A 21,726-nucleotide genomic window follows, 5' to 3' on the forward strand; every position below is an offset into this window, starting at 1 on the left:
AACATGATGCTGAAAATCTCATCTTATTTTTAGAATTCCATTTTAACACACGATAGTTTTTTGCTGAAGGCAATGATGTTGTGTGGATAACATGAAAGCATTGTCTCTGTAATTTAGTGATACATCAGTGCCTCTTTTAGAATTGGCCCCAGAGAATATTCTTTCCACAATTTTCACTGTATGTTTACATTATCATTAGTGCACCGCACATACATGGCTCTTAAGCTGAACGACAACATCGTTTATAGCACCCTTCTGGAAGACATCTTGTGTAACTTAGGGAAAGTTTGATTTATCCTCATCTATCTCCACTGAAGTTAGGTTTTCATCATAATCTTCCAGTCACCAGGAAGCTCATCCCATAGAAAGCCAGACATTATTATTACAAGTTTTAAGGTAGATCAGGCTATGACATGAAGTGACCTTTTAACGTTTCATTTTCCTTTTTATAGGATATTAAAACCTTTCTACAAAGAGCTGAACAAGCACAGTAAGCTGATGGGAAAAACACCACACATCAAGACATTAAAATATGAGAACTCATTGTTCATAAATATTAAGAAGTCTATTTTTTAAAAAAGTTTGTGAGAAATGTTCCTTAGATCTACAGGGCTCCCTTCCACGGGAAATGATTGCTTGTTCATAGCTGTGAGAACAAGATAACATTACAATTACATGTTTTCTGCTACTTTAAATTAAAAAACAAAGAGGAAACATTATGGTTATTATATTATTTTAATAAATAATCTAATGATACCTCTAAATAAAATAAAACCAGTTCCTGAAGTTTAATAGACTTAGTAGTGTGTTCATTAATAATTGGTATAAGAGGAGAGCATGTCCAGTTCTTGAAAGTGGGCAAAAATATCTGGTCACTTTTTGTTCTGCGTGTATTTTATTTATTCATTTTTCATGCATTAAATGATGTAACTAATAAATTTCTAAAAGCATGTTGCAGTTCATGGCTAATAAAATAAGTAAACAAAAATACCATCTTCTCTAAGGTCAGGATAAACTAGCACAAGAACACTCTGTACATGAAAATTAGTGCTTGTTGACAGCAGTGATGTTCAATCTTTGTTACCCAATCTTTCTACTTCTAACTTTCCACTACATCTCAATTCTGCTAGCACCCATTAAAAATCTGCAGGGTCTTTTTCCAGTGCAGCAGGATACACAGAGCCCAAAGGCATGGGTGGCACAGGGTCCTGCTACCTGGTGACCTCCCATCCCATCATCTTCCACTGAGGAGGCTCCAGATGAAGCAGTGAGGTGGGTGCTACACTTTGTGTGGTTCTACTGCTAATGCAGCATAGAGTATCAGTAGACACTAGAATTTCCAGTGCTGTTCCACACAGCTGCTGTCAATAATGAATTAAGAATTCTTTTTCAATCAACACCAGACATTGCAGGTTTTCAGGCATGACAGAGGTTTGCCTAAAAATCTCTATAGCAGGAAATGACACCTAGTGGATGTCACTTCTTGTAGCAGATTAAGCAGGTGTTGGCTAAACACTCCTTATTTACTGCTAGAGTGATTGTTTCTTTTCTTATCCAGTGTGACTTTGCTGGTTTCCCTGGAAGTTGTTCTGGAATAGTTTTCATGGGAATTTTCCTGTTGAGAGTGTGTTCATGTTTCAGCTTTTCCATTTTCTTCTGTTTAGTGACACTAACTGTAAGATGATAGGAACTATGTTTTTATGGGACATCTTACTTAAATTTTAGAACATTCTACTTACTCTTGTAAGTAATTGCTCTGGAATTCAACACTGAGATGCCAATAAATACTCAGTGTTCAGTGGTACTCTTTCTCCTGATCAACAGTTTCAATTTTTCTGAAGATTGAACATAGCAAATACATAGCTGTGAGCAGTTATATGAACTCAGTATTCCTTCTAATTTACAATTTGTCATCTTGACAAGATGTTAGTAAAACTTGTGCATTCTCATTGTCTTTCTGGCTTAGAAACATGAGTAATAAGTAAATACTTCAAGATGCCTACTCATAGCTGAACACTGCTCCATCATTCTGGGTTATTTCTTTTGCATCTGACAGGACCCTGGTAACAATTACAAAACATTTAAATCTTCCTTTCCTGGGTTTGATTCATCAAAGTATTCAAACATTTGATGTTCTCTAAGAATACTAGTCCCATCGGAGTCAGCTAACTCACAGGGAACCACAGACCTGTGCTCTTCATTGAGAAGTGCTACCTGCACAGAATACTTTTACATTTTTATTGGTTTTTTTCTTTTTGGCAAAGTATGCATGACATAGTATAGTACTTGCATAATATTTACTGATGTTCTTAATGATGTTTCTAAATTGCCTGCATGTGGTAAACAATTATGTATCAAAAAGCAATAGCAGCATACAAAAAAGAGAAACTGGCATAGTGGCAGACAATCATTAGCAGACCTACCTGTAAAACAGATTCTGCTATGATAAAATAATAAACACTTTCTTAGATTTTTAGAACTTGCTAATGTCAATAATGGCAGACTTACTTCTTTGTTGAATAAAGAGAGTCAGATTTTGAAAGTTGGTATGTCTAGCTGTAGCAAAGTACCTATATGTGAAATAAGAAGCTCAGAATAGAACCCAATGAGCTTCAAGCAAATAATCTTGTGTCTCTTTACATATTCTGTGCTAACCACACAGGCACATTGTAGCTAAGTACTATCTTGGCAACAGATATAACTTTGTTGTGGCCCCACAAAGTATGCTAAAACCTCAACATCCTTGTTTTACTTATGACAACAGACTTTATGATGCATACAAATTAAGTTACTTTGCTACAAGAATCATTTATTCACATAGCATGTACAATTTGGGCCAAATTTACATCCCCAATATTCTTGAAACATTAAATTTGTATTCATACAAGACTTTGGTATTTTCTTCCCATACTACATGGATAGAAAAAAAAAAATACAGTGCCCTTTGTGTGCTTTGAAGCCTTTAAATCTTTTCTTTTGTTCCGTATTTACTTTTTTTCAATAAAAGCCAGCTTTAGTTGCTAAGTGATTATGATTTTGCATACTGGAGTACTCCGTGTGGAAATAAAGGTTTTGTTGTCAGACAGGCTTGCCCAAAGTCCATAAATATAAATAAGGTAAAAGGGAACTTCGGCTGCTGGAAATAATAAATGGCTATTTAGGTAAGGTTTTTCAAGCATAAATCCTTTGTCGTTTTGCTGTTTCAATATCTTACCTATAGCCTTGAGTAGAACATAAAATCATTACTGACAAAATTCGAAGTAAGTGCAAAATGTGGAGCAATGCAAACCAATAAAAACTGGAATGCCTGGTGAAATATCAAACAATACATAATTTCCTGTAATCAAAGTAAAGGTATAATTTAAAAAGCAAAGACTGTTCACCTTGACAATAGCAAGGCTGTCTGTTTTTGTTTTTTTTGTTAACAGCTACTGCCTGAGTATAATTGAGTATCACAATAGTGGCTCAATAGGCTTGGAGTTCCCAGCCTAATGCTGGGGCTCAGGCATGAAAGAGATCTTTCCATTTATGAAGGGGGAAACAAGAAATGCACTTTTTGTATTAAAATACATAACTAGAAAGAAAAACTGAATAATTAGTTCAGCTTTCAGTTAATTGTATGCATGGGTTTTGACCCTGTTTTCACAACATGCTAGCTTTTAACATTATACATCCTCTACTCCTTAACTTCACATATTTCAGGTATTCTTGTTTATGCTGCATAGAAAATGCCTTGGATAGTTTGTCTTAGAAAAAAATGCAGGGGAGTTTGTACTAACAATATTCTTATCATAATAAAAATTAGTTCTATTCTCTGCAAAAGGGATAGCATCTTTCAAAAAATCCACCAAATGAAAAAGTGCTGCTGAACTGGGATGACTCCTGAACTTCTACTGACTTGCATAACATCTCTCTGTACAAATCAAGTTCAGAATTTCATTCTGCAAGCAATTCAGGCTCTGTATTAGTCTGTTTCAGAGTGTGATCCATTCCCTTAGATAAGTAGAATCCCTTCAGGAGGCAAAGCCTAATACAGGAAAATTGAAAAATTTTCAATAAAATATTTACAAGAAACCAGAACACTCTTAAGACAGTACTTTTTTAGCTTTAAAATGTGGCTATGTGAGGTCACATTGTTGCCATAATAGAAAAAAAGTTCTGCTATCTACTCTGTGGACCATACCTCAAAATTTCCACTGAGCATGAGGTTTAGCCATGGTTTCTTTTTGTATTCTCCATAAGTAAAGAAAGCCATTTTGTGAAAAGCCTCTTCACTATGCTGAATTTTCTTAGTGTGTAAAGACTGCTAAAGAAAAGTTTCCAAAGTACTGGAAGAAGCACAGACTTGATAACAATCTGAATAGCAAGCAAGCTGCACAAACATATTGGCAATATTATCACTATGAATTAAATCAACAGCAATAAGAAAAAATCAAAAGATGTGCTATTATTTACTTTATCAGTACAAATTACATGCCAGTACTAAAACATTTTTTGAAAGTGGGAAATAATTTTTTTAAATAAAATTTTTATGTGTGGGAAGATTCTGCAGTTTGACATCTCAGCATGGTACACCCCTGCAAAATCACATGGAAAAGGCTGCCCCTTTGGAAGAGTAAACTTCTGCAATGATAAATGCTGCAGGTTTTCCAGATGGAGAGCATCTCCACTGAAGAGGACCTGGGGCTCCCAGTGGACAGCAAGCTGAATATGAGGCAGGAGTGTACCTGGCTACAAAGATAAAGAGCACTTTGGCATGTATCAACAGGGACAGAACTAATAGACTGAGAAAAGTCACTGTCCTCCAGCAATCAGTACTCATTATATCCAGAACATATGTCCAGTTTTGGGTCTCCTGATGCCAGAAATGCATCTACAAATGCATCAATCATGCAGAAATGCATGAACTTTTAGCTCATGACCTTGTTTCATTAATATAAGACAACAAAGGGCTGTGGGTTCAGTGGAGGGCCAGCAACAGGTCTGGGAGTTGAGCACTTGCCAGAAGAGGAGGCACTGCAGGAACAGGGCTTGTTCAGCCTGGAGGGAGCTTTGGAGGAATGTAGCACTAGTTTCACAATACCTATAACATAGTTATCAAGAAGATGGATTCAGATTTGTTACTGTGCTGCATGACAGGAGGACAATATAAAATGGTCACCATTTGAAACATGACTAGTTCTGAGCAGATGTAAGAGGAACCTTTCTCCACAGGATAACAGGCCAGCAGTGGAACATGTTACCCAGAGAGGCTGTGCAGTCTGTGTCCTTGGAGTTTTTTGAGACATGACCACATAGAGCTCTGAACAAACTGTGCTGACTTCATGCTAATGGTACTTAAGAGGTTGAAATAGATGACCTCTGGAGATTCCTTCATGAGTTATTCTATGATCTTATATTTATTATTTTCATTTATACTATGCATAACCATTGACTTTGTTGAAGCAACAAGAATGACTTTTAATAACTAACTCTCCAAATGTGAAAATGGATGAGAAAACTATCCAGTGTCTTTGCTTATCTTATGAGAACCATGATAACAGGAATGAAAAAGCAAACGTCCTTTCATTATTGAGATCAAAAGGTATGACTTTGTTCATCTTCAAACAGCACTGATAAGCAAAAATTACATCCTCCATTGCTGCTATTAAAGGTGTGATAGATTTTGCCCTTTGCTTTGACATACACATTATGCACTTTATCTTATTTACAGAAATTGATTCAATAGAATCATAACAAGGAGAACAGAAATAAAGCACCAATACCTTAATTTAGTTTGGAAGCATTCATATTGTACAGGTAAATGCAGGGGTATTTCTTGACCTTTGAATATTCTGTTCTTAATTTGAAGATTCTCTGAAACGCCTTGAGTTTCATTTCCCTTGTGTAATGTCATCACTTTACATTCAAGATTTCTCACTGTCATGGCTTCAGCAGCAACGCCTTTAGACATCCTTATGCTTCTGAATAGCAGAGCTTTGACTTAGCAGATCAAAGGTTGACAAACTTAGCTCATGACCTTGCTTCATTAGCATAACACAAGTGTTGTCTTTACTTTGAAAAAAGCCTGTAGTTATTTCACACTTTGAATACAATGCATGTTAACTAAAAAGTAGGAGCAGCACCTGTCAGTAACACTACACAGCTCAGCTTAGGCAAAGACTTAATTTTCCTGCTCTATTTCTCATAACAGTGGTTCATCTTTCTTTCCAATTTGTGTAGACATATGTGTATGTATATATAAACACCTATATACATACACATACATACATACATACATATATCCATAGGGAAAGCTAATAATCTCTTGCATAATTGAATATAGGAGTACATTTTCTTCTGGAGAAGTGTAATTATATCCTGGTTAACTGTGAATTACTGCTTTTCCAGTAAAAGATATTCTGAGTTCAATTTGATTCTTTTTTTTTTTTTTTTTTTTTTTTTTTTTTTTTTTGTACTTAGAGCATTGTAACTGTTGAACTCATAATCTGATCTACTGCAGAACTTCACTGGTATAGCTATCATAAAGTAGGTTTAGGAGCAGGTTTTCAACATATTTTGTTCACTGAAAATTTTCTACTTATAGTGCTACAACATTTAATTTTGTCAGTGTAAGGTTTTTGTTGGCCACTTGTTAATAGTTTGTTAATAGAAATAATAAAATATACAGAAATCATACCATTGTTGCCAATATTTTTAAAATTGGTAATACTGAAATTACAAATTAATTCAGTGTCCTGTGTCCTCAAGACTACATTAAACACAAAACTAAACTTTGCATTACCATGGTATCTGCTTGCGGCAATTGATTTAGCACCATATTATCCCTTTAACCTCATTACGATTAATAGTGACAGAATGAAACGTATTTTTTTAAACTGGGCATGTCATTCCCATTGTTTTTGAAAGCAAGCCTAAAAGAGAAGAAGAATGGTCTTGTGGTTAGTGTTCTACAATAAGAATATGTCTTTTTGCCAAATGAAATGTAATATTGAAGTGCCAAAGTTGGCTCGCAAGTTATTTAGCTAGTTCAGGTCCTAGAGTCTTGCTAAAACAAACAGAAGCTGGTACTAGTAATGTTTTGACTAAATTTGAAATTCATAATACATTCTGCAGCATGCATAGGAGACAAACATCAGTTTTCTGAAAAAGGTATCTTTACCATTTTCCCATTTTCAAAGGGAGCAGGAAGGAAAAGGTTTCAGCTTTGTTCTGTGTTAGCGGGGTCACAAAGAAACCATAGAAGCTTTTCCTTATTAGTTTTTGAGATGAACATTAATCTCTCAAGGTTTTCAGCTTAACACTTTAAGCAGCAATTAGCTTTTTCTTAATAAAATGTTTTCAATATCTCAGCTTATTCGGCTTTTTTCCTCCCCCACAACTTCCTTTAAAATTTGTTGATTTTGATGTGTCCTCTGAAGCTCAGCCCATGGCATATTTTTACCTTCCATTATCTGAATTGCATAGGCTACTCAGTAATCAGCACAGCTTTATCATTCCCCCAAGCAAACATTCCTGGTTTGAATTTATCTTTCTTAATCTGGTGCTAAGGGGAAGAAGAAAAATATCTCTGTATCTGTGTTGCTTCATTCTTTTCTTGTTTGATTTAAACCAAAATTGTTAAATTGCAAGGCTCCTTAAAAGATCCAAAGGTGAGCAAAGGAAGGACTATGGTGGCTTCTCAGAAACAGATAAATTAGAAGTAAAAAACAGGCTTCCTCTTCTCTACCACTACCCACATCTGAACATATAAACAACAAAAACAATGGTAAGGTAAGGAACAAAATGAGGACAAACTCTAAAAAAAAAAAAAAAAAAAAAAAAAAAAAAAGAGCTAGTACTCAGATAAAATCAAAGATTGTTTCCTACCATCAGTTTGTTTTGGAGCATTTATATTCACAAAGTGATTTTCTCTAGTAAAATCAGTGGGCAGTTTGTTACTGATTTAAAAATAAATCATGTCACCTGAAGATTCTACCTCCAATTGCAAGAAATTTCATCCAACAAAAATCCGAGTAATTCTTCTTGATGATTTTTAGAAAAGTGTCCATTTATGAGTGCAAGAAATTAGGAGAAAGACACACTGGTTTATTCTAACAGTTACTCTCATTTTTAAATATGTGCACCTCTTGTTCAGACTGAATTCCTACTTCATTCTACAGTGCCTCGACATTGTTATGCTTTATATCCTAAGTGGAAGAGCCTTCTTCTTTTTCTAAACAAAATACAAGTATCAAAAGTTTTCTTGATCTTTTCTTTGCAGAGAATAAATAAGCTTGTGATGTATGGGCTTTCCTCTATACTACTGATTTCAAATTCTGGAATCAAGCACCTGAGGTGTTGGGTAAGACTTTACAGTTTAACTTATGGTAAGCCTATCTAGAAATCAGACACTATTTTAATATTCACATTTCTTCTCCCACCTACCGGTGGTATCTCAGGCAGTGACTAACTTGGCTGCAGTGGCTACAGTACTGTAGAGTTTGGGATACTGCTGAGCACAATGAAGGTTAATTCAAGTACAAAGGTTTTAGATTTTGGAAGAACAAACCTCAGCTCTCTTGGGGCTCAAGTGAATGGGATCCCATGGGAAGGTTCCATGGAGGGCAAAGGAGCTAGTGAGTGCTGGGAACTTTTCAAGAACCCTCTCCTAGTTAACCAAAACCAATTCATCCCCTCTAAAAGCAACAGAAGTAGGCAGAGCAGGAGACCCCCATGGCTGAACTGCAAGCTTCAGGGTCTGCTCAGAATCAAAAGGGAAATGTATCAGAGGCTGAAAAGTCGAACATTACCAGTTGAAAATTGCAAGGCCATTACCAGGATACGTGGAGAAGCAGTTAGAAAAGCAAAAGCTCAACTTGAGCTAGATTTGGCCAAAAACTTCAAGAAAAGATTCTTCAGATATATTAATATCAAGGAGAAACAGAGGAATAATACTGGCCCACTATTAAAAAGGAGAGGTGAACTAGTCACCAATGATGCTGAAAAGGCAGAAGTTCTCAACACCTTCTTTAACTCTGTCTTCACTAGTGCTGCTAGGCCCCAGGCCATAGGAACACAAGTCCAGGTTGATGCAGACAACGACCCATCATCAGTGAAAGAAGAGTTGGTGTATCAACTATTACAGGAGCTGGACCCATACAAATCAATGCATCCATATGCCATCTACCCTGGGGTGTTGAGAGAGCTGGCTGATGTCCTTGCGAAGCCATTCTCCATAATCTTTGAGATCAGGAGATGTCTCTGAAGACTGGAGGAAGGCTAATGGCACCCCTATCTTTAAGAAGGGTTCCAAGGAGGACACAGGCAATTCACTTCACTTAAGTCCCTGGGAAAGTCATGGAGTGAATCCTTCTGGGGACTATCACAAGTCAGTTGAAGCATATGAATGCAAAAAATCGGCATGGATTTATCAGGGGCATATGATGACTGACAAAATTAATTGCCTTCTACAACAAAGTAACCCTCTTAGTTGATGTAAGGCAAGCAGTGGACAGTCTACCTGACTTTTTTTTCCATGTATATTGACATGATATCCCACAGCCTCCTCCTGGAAAAAATGACTCATCATGGCCTTGACAAGTGGTCTGTGCAGTGGGTGGGGCACTGGCCAGCAGACTGTACCCAGAGAATGACAGCAGATAGTTCATCCTCCAACCAGCAACCTGCCACAAGCAGAGTCCCCCAGGGGTCAATATTGGTCCAGATGCTGTTTAAAATTTTCATAAGCAGACTGTATGTTGGGATCAAGAGCACTCTGATGAAGTTTGCTGATCCCACCAAGACGAGTGGAGATGCTGACAACCCAGAAGGGAGAGCCACCCTCCATAATGACTTAGACAGACTGGAGAGGTGGTCTAGTGGGAACTTTATGAAGCTCTATGTGGAGAAGTGCAAGGTCTTGCACCTGGGAACACAACTCCCAGAAGTGCAGTTCAGACTGGGATCCACTTGTCTGGAGAGCAGCCTTGTGGAAAGGGACCTCGGGGTCAACATGAGTGCACAGTGTGCTGCAGCTGCAAAGAAAGCCAACAGGATGCTGGGCTGCATCAACAAGGGAATCACTGGAAGGGACAAAGAAGCCATCATCCCACTCTACTCAGAGCTTGTCGGACCCCGCCTGGAGTATTATGTTCAGTTTTGTTCCCCACTGTAAAAAAGGATGCAGACAGGCTGGAGAGGGTCCAGAGAAAAGCCATGAGGATGGCTTTTAGAGAACTAGAGCACCTGCCATATGAGGAGAGGCTGAGAAAACTGGATTTGTCCAGCCTTGAGAAAAAACATACTTAGGAGGCACATTATTAGGATGTCCCAGTACTTAAAAGGGTGGCTACAAAGAAGATGGAAACTCCCTATTTACAAGGAGTCATATGGAAAAAACATGGGCACAAGTTGCTCCTGGGGAGATTCCAATTGAACACAAGAGGAAGATTTTTCATTCTGAGGACAGTCAGACATTGCAATGGTCTCTCAGAGGAAGTGGTGGGTTTCCTCACTTTAGGTATTTTTAAGTCTCAGCTCAAGAGGGTGCTGAGACATCTCACATAATCAATCACATTAGAAATGTTGGACCAGATGATCCTCAAAATCCCTTCCAACCTGACATTCTATGATTCTATTTCTTTAAAAAGTTCCTAAAAAAACCTTTCTAATGTGTTTTTAAAATAGAAAAGACCACACAGAAACAAACATGTTACTAAGTTTTGAAACTTAACATCCCCTTAGTATGTTAGTGAGGCTGTATTACTGTAGAACATGCATGCATTTTTCTTTAAAATGTGCTACTGACAGCAGCTGTGGTGGGGACATTTGGGGGAATGTGCTGTCTCTTAGCAGTGTAATTCATTGCTGGTGAATGTTACAGCTGATCTCAATCATGACAATACACTTGGAGGCTTAGTTATGCAGCATTGAGCTCACCTGCATGTTAGTTTTACGTATGTATGTAAGTGGCCTAAACACTCCCAGAGTTAGACAACAGGCTAAGCTGTAACATGGATTTAGGTGCTGTAAATTGAGTTTTCAGATCTGTATTACTCATTCTTCCTTTCGGACCTGCAGATAATCGCTGATGCCAAAACTGAACAAAGCTGTTCACTCGTTCTACATTTAGAAATGCAAGCTCAGACTCACATAACTACAAATTCTTAGACTAGATCAATCTGGATTGGGTTTGTATGACACAAGTTGCACAGTATTTTGAAAAATATGTTTCAAAGGTCTGTTAATGGATTAACAGACTATTGCTCTCAGGAAGGCTTATAGCAGAGAGAATAGCATAGACATAACAGAGGCCAGGCAATTTTTTGGGAAGGTTGGCTAGCAGTTTTGTTAACTCCTTTGCATGTTAAATAGCTTGCCTTCTTGTAGGGAATGTCAAATACTTTCTGTAGTGAAATGCTCACAGTACAGATTGCATAGAGCATCTGTGTATTAATAAATTAAAAGATTCATATGTATCAACATCAAAAGTATTTATAGGGAATTTGTGAAGTTAAGCTGCAGCTGCAAGATGCTGAAACAATCTTATTCTAATAGGACTATATTATCAGAGAGATGTTAATCAATAAAGGACCATATGGTATGACATAAGTACCTAGTAAGCACAGCTGAGACACAGATTATTTAGGGAAACCAAAGCCGCATGTTTAAGGTTTTGGAGAGGGAAGAAACTGTATACCTAAAGAGAAATACCAATGCATGTTATCATGCTAAAGTGATGCATTGGTTTAAAAACTTAATACTTAGAAAGACAGGAATACATTGTAAAATTAAAGATAAAGAAAAAGTCAGTTTTCTGTTGCTGGCTTTCCTGTTCAAGCTGAGATTATATTGTAGAATTCCCTTGATGATTTTCATCTGGTTGATTAAGCAATTATGTTTAGCCAGACATACAGTAGAAATAAACAGGTAAATGGTGTTGGAGGAAGAGCTACTTAATTACATTGTCCAAGGAAATGTAAGCTGCTGGTATGCTTTCTCACTTCCATTTGTATGGCCCAAATGTAGGTACACTGGTCTAAAAGAGAAGATGGAGCACTCTGGCTCTCCCAGGTAACCTTACAAAATATTTTGTACCTTCTGTTCCAGAGGCCTTCACTGCAAGCTGACCTAATTTGATCTGAGTAGGTTGCACTTCTGACACACAAATACAAGCTGACCTAATTTACATCGTGCATTACCGTGGTTAAAAGGTCCTTCCATTAAGTTGATTGTCATGATTATGTAAAAGTGAAAGGTTTTGTAAAATATTTGGACAGCCAAAACAAGTGAAACAAGTGTCTCAGTAGTTGCTGTAGCAGCAGGGACTCAGATATAATAATTTATGTATGTGAGTTTAACCCATGTTTTAAACATTTGAAACAGCCTCAGAAAATTCTATATCGCTATCTACATATTCTATATGTCAGGTTTTTTTCTGCTACCTGAAAAGGTGGCAAATACATCTTTTTTTTTAAGGCTAATGCAGTGCTGGAGGCTATCTTCAGCCTCTTTTACATAATCCTGAGTGGTTTTCTAATGCAGTCAATAGCATTAATTAGTAACATCTTTTTCTGCACAGATTCTTACCTCTTCGCAGTTAGAAAGGGCCAATATGTCTCTGCCTCTTCAAAGGGTCTGCAACTGACTCTAGAGGACTGGAGTGGGCATGAAGTTAGGTGCACTTAACCTTTCCAATTAAAGAGGTTATTTTAAAACTGGTGGTTGGCATTGTACTAGGAAGACAGTGTTGGTTTGTTTTTTTTTTTTTTCTTCAGTGCTCCTGTTGTTTTGTGGTTCAACTAGCCACAGAACAAAACTAATGAGCAGTGTTCCTGATGGGCATCACTGGAGGAGAAGGAGAAAGGAGGAGAAAAGAGGAGAAGGATAGAAGCAGAAGTTGGCAGATCCCAGACAGTGTTGCAGGAGGTGGGACAGAAAGGGGGGAGCGACAGAAAGACAGGGGAAAAAGATTATTAGGAATGTTACCTGGGGTATTTAGCAGACACTAAATCCTACTGTTGAGCAGCAGAAGGATGCCCAGGCTGTATCAATATCACTGCATAAAAAATGGTCAAAGACTATCCTGTCCTAATGCTATGTCCAGGCTGGCTGCACATAAGCTGTGTAGGATGAACCTCTCAAGGTTATGTTTGCATCCAATAAAGAAAAGGGAAGGGAAGGGAAGGGAAGCTTGAAGCTGCTATATTTTTGTGGTTTTAAAGCAGCTGAAAGGCTTTCAAAGTAAAATGCATGACAAAAGTAATTAGCAGAGCCTTCAAATGCACCACTTAAAGCTTTCATCCTTGCCAGGCATTTACAAACTGATACAAAAATGTGGAAATGTACTTGTGATTCATAAACTCCATTTAGGATTTGAATTAAGAATTTTCAATTTGTACATATCATTCCTATATATTTTTAATAAATTGCATGGATAATGCAAAATGCTATCGCAGTCATGTTTACGTGAGGTGATAAAATCAAAGGGAAGTGAACAACAAATATTCTGGTTAATACATTAATAAAAATTGTTCCCTTTCCATCAAATACAGTCATTTGTATTAACTAAACTAAAAAAATATGGTTATCTAAAACTAATATGACTCCTACGACTATTTGTTAACAATTTAGGAAGAGAGGTAGATAGATAAATGGAATAGCTGCTTCCTCACTGTTGCTCGTGACAAAATCCCACTGCAGCAGGAAGCCCCCCAGCTGCCCCATTCCATTGCCTCTAAATGTAGAAAGCAACATTTAATGGACCTTCGTGATCACCAACAACAGATCAGTTATCAAATCTGCTTCTATTTCCAAAATTTCTGTTCTGGGGCTTTCAGTGCACCTCTAAACACAAAGTGTTGTCAATTTTTACATTAATAAGAATAATTTAATAGTATTCAGGACTACAACAAATATTTTCAGGTTCTGAGTACTGGTCTGCTATGAAAACAGGAAAGCAGTTTTTGATAGCTTCCTACCTGAACAACATTTTCTTTTTTATACATGCATGTGAGCCAATTGTCAGGAAACCTTAAGGTTATACATTTGTTTGTTAAAATACTACTTCTGTGACAGCGTAAACCACAGTTAGCAAAGGTGCCTGTGGCAGATTCAGCATACCTATACAGGATCCAAATCTCCATATTTATGGTAGAGACAGAATATGCCCATGTTCTGGTGTCCTTTACAGTGCATTTCCCACCCCACATCCCTTGCTGCTGTGCTCAATTACATAGTTAATTCTGAGTTCACATCACAATTTTAGGTAAGTGAAAAATTTCAGAGAAAATAAAGTGAAGCAGACATAAAAGTGCAAATCAAAATTTCTCAGGATTAAGAAGTCACTTCTTTTGGTGCAGCCTTTCTGTGGTTTCAGAAAGGTGCAGAAATGAAAGGTTTTTTTACTGCTTTCTAAGTATAAAATAATGGTGCATGAAAAAAAACGTGGTTAGTTACAATCCTGACTTTTCCAAACTCAGTTTGACAGCTAACATGGCATCACTAGTAAAGCAGATTCATTCTCTTACTGCCGTCAGCTACTAATTACTGCTAACAAAGTTGCCTTAAGCTCCATTAGGACAGAAGAACAGAATACTCCAAACCATGCAGTTCTGCTAAAATGTTGGTGTTCTTTCCAGTCCACTTTCTGAACCAAAAGTATTGAGTTCTTACAAATATTTGTTCCTTTTCAGGAATTTGAATTTGATGAACATGTGGGAAAAAAAAAAAAAAAAAAAAAAATGGCTGTTAAAGAAGCAAGATGCTTGACAGGATTCGCCATTCACATTGCAGTGTGAGTTTCCTTTCTGTGAAGGGAAGCTAGTATTTACTTATCTTAAAAATTAAGGCTTCAATAAACACAAATCAGTGTGTTTGAAATAGTTTGATTCCACTTTGCTTTTATGAAGCACATTTTTGATGGTGTCTAGATCCTCTTTGCTTGAGGGGATGAAGGTAACTTCAACAAACAAGGCAACTTGTGCGTTGAACCTGCCCTGGGAAGAGCGGATGACTGCATCCTCTACAAGCCTTTTAAAACAGTACTGAGCAATTCTGACACTTCAACTGAACATCCATTTCCATCTATTACTAATAATTCTCTGATGTCTTTATAAAAGGAAATCAACATTATTTGTACATAGTCTGAGTTCTGAATAAGCCAGTGTAAACTCACTCTCAGTCCCAAGCGTTTCTCCAACATACATTTTCCCGTAACTGTTAAATGACAATCCATAAGTAATTCACAGTTAGCAATAAACTGCCCATGTTCGGAAAAGGAGCTATAAAATGAAGGGAACATTATCTGGAGAAACAGCCTTGTAAATATAATCTGTGGAAGAAACCATGGAGAGATCTCTCCAAAACGGTATCTCAAATTCAGGTGCAGAAACCTGTTTTTAGTTACTGAAATTCCTAGTCACATATTCAGATGCAATGACCAGCTTCTAGCAGATCAATGTAGTGTGCTGAGCAGTTGTGAAATTCAAGATAAATATCAGGTAACAAAAGGTTTATTGGGGGATTTTCAAATGCTTTTCAGTGACTGAGAAGTACAAATCCCACTGACATGAATTTTTCTCCCTTCTATTTTAGTTTATTATTATGAAAATATTTTCTTAGAGTGGGAGCTAAACTGGATGATTCCACTATGAACTTTTGCTCTCTGCAATAATGAAAAAGCTAAGGAATTTAATTGTAATGATGGAAGAAGCACAAAGCTATGATTCCAGTACCATTTGCAAAGAAACTCCTTTGTTCCAGAAAAGTTTGCTTCACATGATCATACACAAATGCTGAGTGCTTTAGCAAGCAAAAAAAGGTTTTGTTAGTGAACACTAAAAATTTTCTATAGTATTACAAGCCTGATGAGGTTTGCATAGTGTTTTGTAGTGTTACACTGTACAGATTAACAAAATGATCTTAAAACACCAAGCAGCATATCTGTAGATGTGGCAACACTCCTGTTTCTCACCGGTTATAGAATCCAGCATTTAAAACTTCTCCTGATGTTCCTCCAAGCATAGCTGAGTCTATGGAGAAAAGTTTAGTAAAATCTACTGTATCTGAAACCTGAAGGCAAATTAAACATACAGGGAACAGAAACATTCAAGGAAGGAAATGCAGCCTCTTAAGATGACCTCAGTTTGACCAAGTGAAGGCCTGGATACAGCACTTTCTAGGAACAAGGGAAGGCATATGTCATGACAGGTAGACTGTTTGAACTCTGATGTTGCTCTTCAGTGAGTTCAGTGTATTGTTTATAGCATGAAAATAACCTTACTAGAGAAAGTTGCAGGTGGGGAGGGAGTCAGATGAAGGTGCTTTGTGGTTAGTCTTGCGCCAGGCAGCAATGCTAGCAGGGAAGAAGGGCCTGTTGTCTGTGTCCCCGTGCCTCACTTAGGTCCCTGTTATCCATTACCCTTCACAGGGGTAGGAACCTGTTCTTCTTCTATACCCAGGTGCAAATGACCATACTTCACCATGCTGGCTTGGCTTCTCTGGCCAGTTGTGTTGTGATTCCCAGATTCCCAGATTCCCAGACCATCAAATCTCCCCTGTTGAGTCCATGCAAAAAGAAGCAGACATTTCATTTATACCCTTTCTATTTGATCACAGGGATAAAGTATGGACACAAACAGACCCACCCAGCAGTCCGTAGCCATAGTATCATTGAATCACCATGGCTGGAAGGGACCTTCAACACTGTCAAGCCCAACCATCAGTCCTACACCACCATAACCACTAAATCATCTCCCATAGCATCATGTCTACCTGTTTTTTGAACAACAGGGATGGCAACTCCACAACCTCCCTGGGCAGCCTGTTCCAATGCTTCACCACTCTTTCTGTGAATAAATTTTTCCTAATATGCAATCTGAACCTCCCCTAGCACAACTTGAACCCAACTCATCTTGTCCTGTCACTAGTCACTAGGGAGAATAGGGCAACAGCCACCTCACTACAACCTCCTTTCAGGTAGCTGTAGAGAGCAACAGGTCTCTCCTCAGCCTCCTCTTCTGCAGGCTGACCAGCACCAGCCCTCTCAACCACTCCTTTTAAAACCTGTTCTCCAGAACTCAGAGAGCCATGGTCAGAGCCATCCTTTTGTTTTCTGCTCAACTTGCATTTGGTATCTTACTGATAACTTTCTTAGATGAATCTGAGATTGCAACAAACCTGCATTTCAACAGATGGTGTCTGTTGTGGTTTGTTTTTTCTCTTTAGATTCTCGGTATTCACATTTTTTTTTCCCCTGCCTGCTTTTTTCTTCTTTTTGATTTTCCAAGCTGAGGTAATCTGATGCAAGTTTCCAGAGCATTCTAGTTGTGAATTGTGGGAACTGGTAAAGATGTTATGAGAATGTCAACTCCGTGAAGACCTTGGAGCGAAAGCAATGATCCTTTGATCCCTAACAAGCTGAGGGAGCAGAGCTGATCTTTGCTTGATAAGGAGAGCAGATGTGCTTTGTGCTGATAAGAACAGTAATTTTGTCTGCACAGAAATAATTGGAAAATTACCAGACAGCTGTGGAAGAGCACAAGAGAACACTCGGGAAGGGAAGCTCTAGGAGGGGAGGCTCAACTACCCTAACACTCATATTCAAAATTGAGGATAGGCTTTCAGGTTGATCACACCTATTCTTATGTGGTTTTCTGGCATGAAGTGTCTCAACATAATGAGATCTCAAACATTATTCCTATTTAAAGTCTTGAGATGACATAATTATTTTTTAACAGATAAACCTATCAGTGCACAAAACTTGTGCCAAACCAAATAACAGGAATCATATATATATTTTTCTTACCTGTGATAATGTTTGTTGACAATATTTTTTTTTCGGTTGCAAATTTCAGTTTCATATCAGGAAAGAGATTCTTTAACATATTTAAATAAAAATACATTTAAACTATTACTCTGTTTTGTGATCTTTGGTAATCTCACATATGCATAAATGTCTTCATTTGCTTAAGCATTTCAAATATTTTTTTTAACAGCTGCCTTTAAAAATAGCAAGTTGGTGCTGTGAGCCTTGCTGTTTCATGTTCCTCTCTCTTTTTCACACATGCCACCAGCCGTAACTCTCAAGATGGTTTTCATCAGGACTTTCTCGTTCAAATTCTCTTCTCTTTTACAGGGACACATCACTCTGTGATTTCTGTGATCATGTAGTTCCTGTTCACTCCTACCCTTTGTCCTGTTTCTTGGAGTCTCTGCTTTTTTTTCATCTTAAGTCCAAGTCTCTGTCATGGAATATTTATACATCAGAGATGAAGTTTCCTACATCCACTTGGTTTTTATTTTTTTAAATAGTGGATGGAACACTGTGATGCAGGAATCCTGTGTCTAAATATTAAATATCCAAAATCAGCTACAGCTGTGGTTAACAGATTCTTATAGAATGCATTCAGATGAAACCAAACTAGTTTTTGGTAATTTAAAATTCTAAACTAAAGGAAATCTTAAAACCAAACTCTTTAAAGAGAAATTAAATTCAAACATAGAATCATAGAATATGTTGAGTTCGAAGCAACCCAACAGGATCATCGTGTTGACCCTGTCTAACTCCTATCCCTGTGTAGGGCTCTCCCAGAATCACACCATGTGCTTGAGAGTGTCATCCAAATGTTTCTTGAGCTCAGACAGGCTTGGTGATGTGGCCATTTCCCTGGGAAACTCGTTCCATTGCTCAAATGCCCTCTGGGTGGTAAACTTTTTCCTAATATCTAACCTAAACCTCCCCTGATCTAACTTCCTACCATTTCCCCAAGTCCTGTCTTGGGTCACAGGAGTGAAGAAATGGTGCCAGTTCCATCTCTTTCCCTTGTGAAGAAGCCATAGACTGCAGCACACTTAAGTAAAAGTCACAAGGGTCAGACTGAGGTATTTTAGAATTAATATATATTCACAAAATGTTTCATTGTCACCAAAATGTCAGGCTTTTGGCCCAGCAGTTTATTTGGAAAATGTCATTGAGTAAACACTGTCAGTCACCTATGCTCTCCTACCAGAAGTCATGAATGAATAATGTGTCTTGAAGTAGTTAATATATTTATTTAAGCTAAATAAAAGTAACGTGAACACAATCTAATTTTTAATTTCTTTAACTATGTTTTAAGTCAGGTTGTTGTGAAGAACAGCTGAAAATATCATCCTGAGATCTTCCAAAGAAGAAACTGGCAAGCAAACAAAAGAAGCCTGAAATAATTAATATGACTACTCTTGTTATTGTTGCTGCTGTAATTATCACTTAGGAAAAGAATATCATTCACCTCTTTTACCCTGCCCATTCTCAAACACTAGAGTGGCTGGCCAAAGTGCACATCACAGTCCTCCTGCCTTACTCTTCACCCCACAATGTTTTTCTAACTTTTCTATATTCTCCTAGTACAACAGGTTTCCTTGTTAGTATGGTTCTAATTTATAAGTCCTGGGGAGAGGAAGCTCAAAGCAGTGATTTTCAGTGTCAAAGACAAATAAATAAGACATTAAAGACAAATAAAATTCAAAGAAAAAAGTAAAAATGTTCTGCTCTTTTAAACATGGTTCATTTCTTCAGTACAATGTGGTGGCCTCCTCTGTATCTTCCACCTTGTGCTGAACTCATACTCTGCAATGTAATTTGGTGATGGGAAAGCACAGTATCTCCGAGGGTCTCCAGTTAATATCAGGAGTTTATTCTTTCCAACAGCCTTGACAGCTGGTTTCTTATCTGAATAACAGCAGTGTCTAATGCTCACTCTCCCTCTTGCTGTTCAAGTCTTCAAGTGCAATGCCAAGTTGGCAAAGTTGCCTTAAGTAAAACTGACTCCCACACTGGAGTACCACGCTCCTGCAGCTGTCTCCTCCTGAGCAAGCAAAACTTTTCCTACAGCAGCTTGAGGCTGAAGTGAAGTCCTTCAGCTGATGAACTGTCGAGAGATGTCTCCATAAGAGCAAAGATAGGTAGAACCAAGCTTTCAAAGAAGGTCAGAGCAAGAAATGTCAGGAAGCAACGCAAAAGAAGACCCTGAGTCTCTTTTTTATGTAGAAGTCCTCATCTTTGCAGCTGAAGTTGGCTGGAAGATTTCTTTTTCCTGGCAAATCTGGCTAAAAAAATCAAAAACCTAAGTGTAAATTCTGTTTGAGTATATACATAATACATGTTCTAACGAGATTCTGGTCTATTACTTGCCTTTTTTCTGAAAAAAACCACAGACACATACAAATAATGAAAAACTTGGTAATAATAATTTTTTAACCATAAGCATCAATATGTAACTTACAAATATGTGTACTAATGTCTCAATTTCAAATGTTTCTTGAGTTTCTTAAATTCTGTTTCAGAGCTGCATGAATCCTCATGTGCATCTTTCTGACAATAATCTAAAGAAACATTCTACAGTAGTTTTTTTAAAGGGTGTTCAGGGTATTTTTTCCGAAATTTAAATATAATGAGATTTATAAGCATGTTAAATTTATGCAAAATTAAATATTTTATTGGAGGAGGACAGATATAAATAAGTCATAAAAAGCCTTTTTGAACCAGCACCCATGGCTTGTAGAATTGTGCTCTATCCTCTATCCTCTCCTCCAGCTCTCCATATCTTTGAGGAGCAGTGCAGAGGGACAGGTCAGTTCAGGTCAGGCAGAGTGACTGGCACCTTCTTACTGTGATATAACAAGGTAATTTATTAAAAGGAACAGAGGAACCCTCACATCATAGAAACGGACAGGAAGCCAAATATTTCCTGTCAAATCTGACAGGAAAACACGAGAAAAGTTCCTTCCCATTCCTAAGCTGGACCATGAGTAAGTCTGTGTGCATCTGACTGGGATACATTAGCTGAGCTTTTCAAACACAAGGACACTTTTATATCCTGTCCATCACTGTGTACAGGACCTGTCTCCTGTGTTGCACTGGAGTATCTTAAGGACCTGCTTCACTCACCTCCTATAAATGCTTTGGGATCTCTCTGATCTGGCTTGTTTGAAAAGTGTTGCTGGTAGAAGAGTGGGGTCTGTCTATCTTCCTAAGAAGGTACTGATGGCAGACTTAAACCTATCATATGTGCAGAAACTTTTTGCACTTTTAGAGCCAGAACAGAATCAAAACAGACTTTTGTGTCCTTAGGAGAGTAAAAACCAAGTGAACAAACAGAATAAGAAGCAAACAGAAATGCTAACTTGCTTCATTAGTAATTTTCAATAACTGCAACAGAGGTGAAAAATCCAAGAAATTATCAGATCCCATGGAGCAGTCAGTAGGAAGTACTGAAGTGCTGATGCAGCACACACTGGCACAGAGTTGCAAACCACAGGGCACTGAAAAAAATGCTTTCTTCAGTAGCAGGGGTTGTAACCTGGACTTTGTTGGTGGCCACACATGTAAGAGGGTCTAGGGTGACTCAGAAGCTCCAAAGCAGAGTGTTGGGGCTGGAGGGCTGGCAGACCAGTGAAGAGGGTTTAAAACATTTTATTTGACTGGGGGTTTCATTGCGGAACTCTGAATTAAGAAGAAAAAGCAGTGTAAAGTTATTCCAAAAGAAAAGTAATCCAGTCTGCTTTCAGCCTCTCCTGGGTATTAGCACTTCAGCTGTCCTAAGATTTAGACTCTCACAATTTGGTTTAGTATCTTCAGATAATTAGAAGAAGGCAACAAAGTGAGAGCAATGGACTCAGATTCCTCTTGGAAGTCAAGCAACTTTTGAAGTAGAGGCCCAGAAGCAAAATAAAATGTACTTTGGCTTCAGGGTTTTCCTCTAT

At 37.8% G+C, this 21,726-nt stretch overlaps 1 protein-coding gene across 1 annotated transcript in view; it reads left to right on the forward strand.

Annotated features, from left to right (window-relative positions):
* The window catches only part of SPEF2 (sperm flagellar 2), an 80,140-nt gene extending 79,426 nt beyond the window's left edge, over window positions 1-714 (forward strand). The window contains 1 exon segment of the mRNA XM_071730086.1: window positions 453-714. Within this exon segment, the coding sequence (XP_071586187.1) occupies window positions 453-494 (42 nt within the window). The 3' untranslated portion in view covers window positions 495-714.
* Window positions 715-21,726: the final 21,012 nt, after the last annotated feature.

This window comes from Heliangelus exortis, chromosome Z (assembly GCF_036169615.1).
Source record: "Heliangelus exortis chromosome Z, bHelExo1.hap1, whole genome shotgun sequence".
NCBI lineage: Eukaryota > Metazoa > Chordata > Aves > Apodiformes > Trochilidae > Heliangelus > Heliangelus exortis.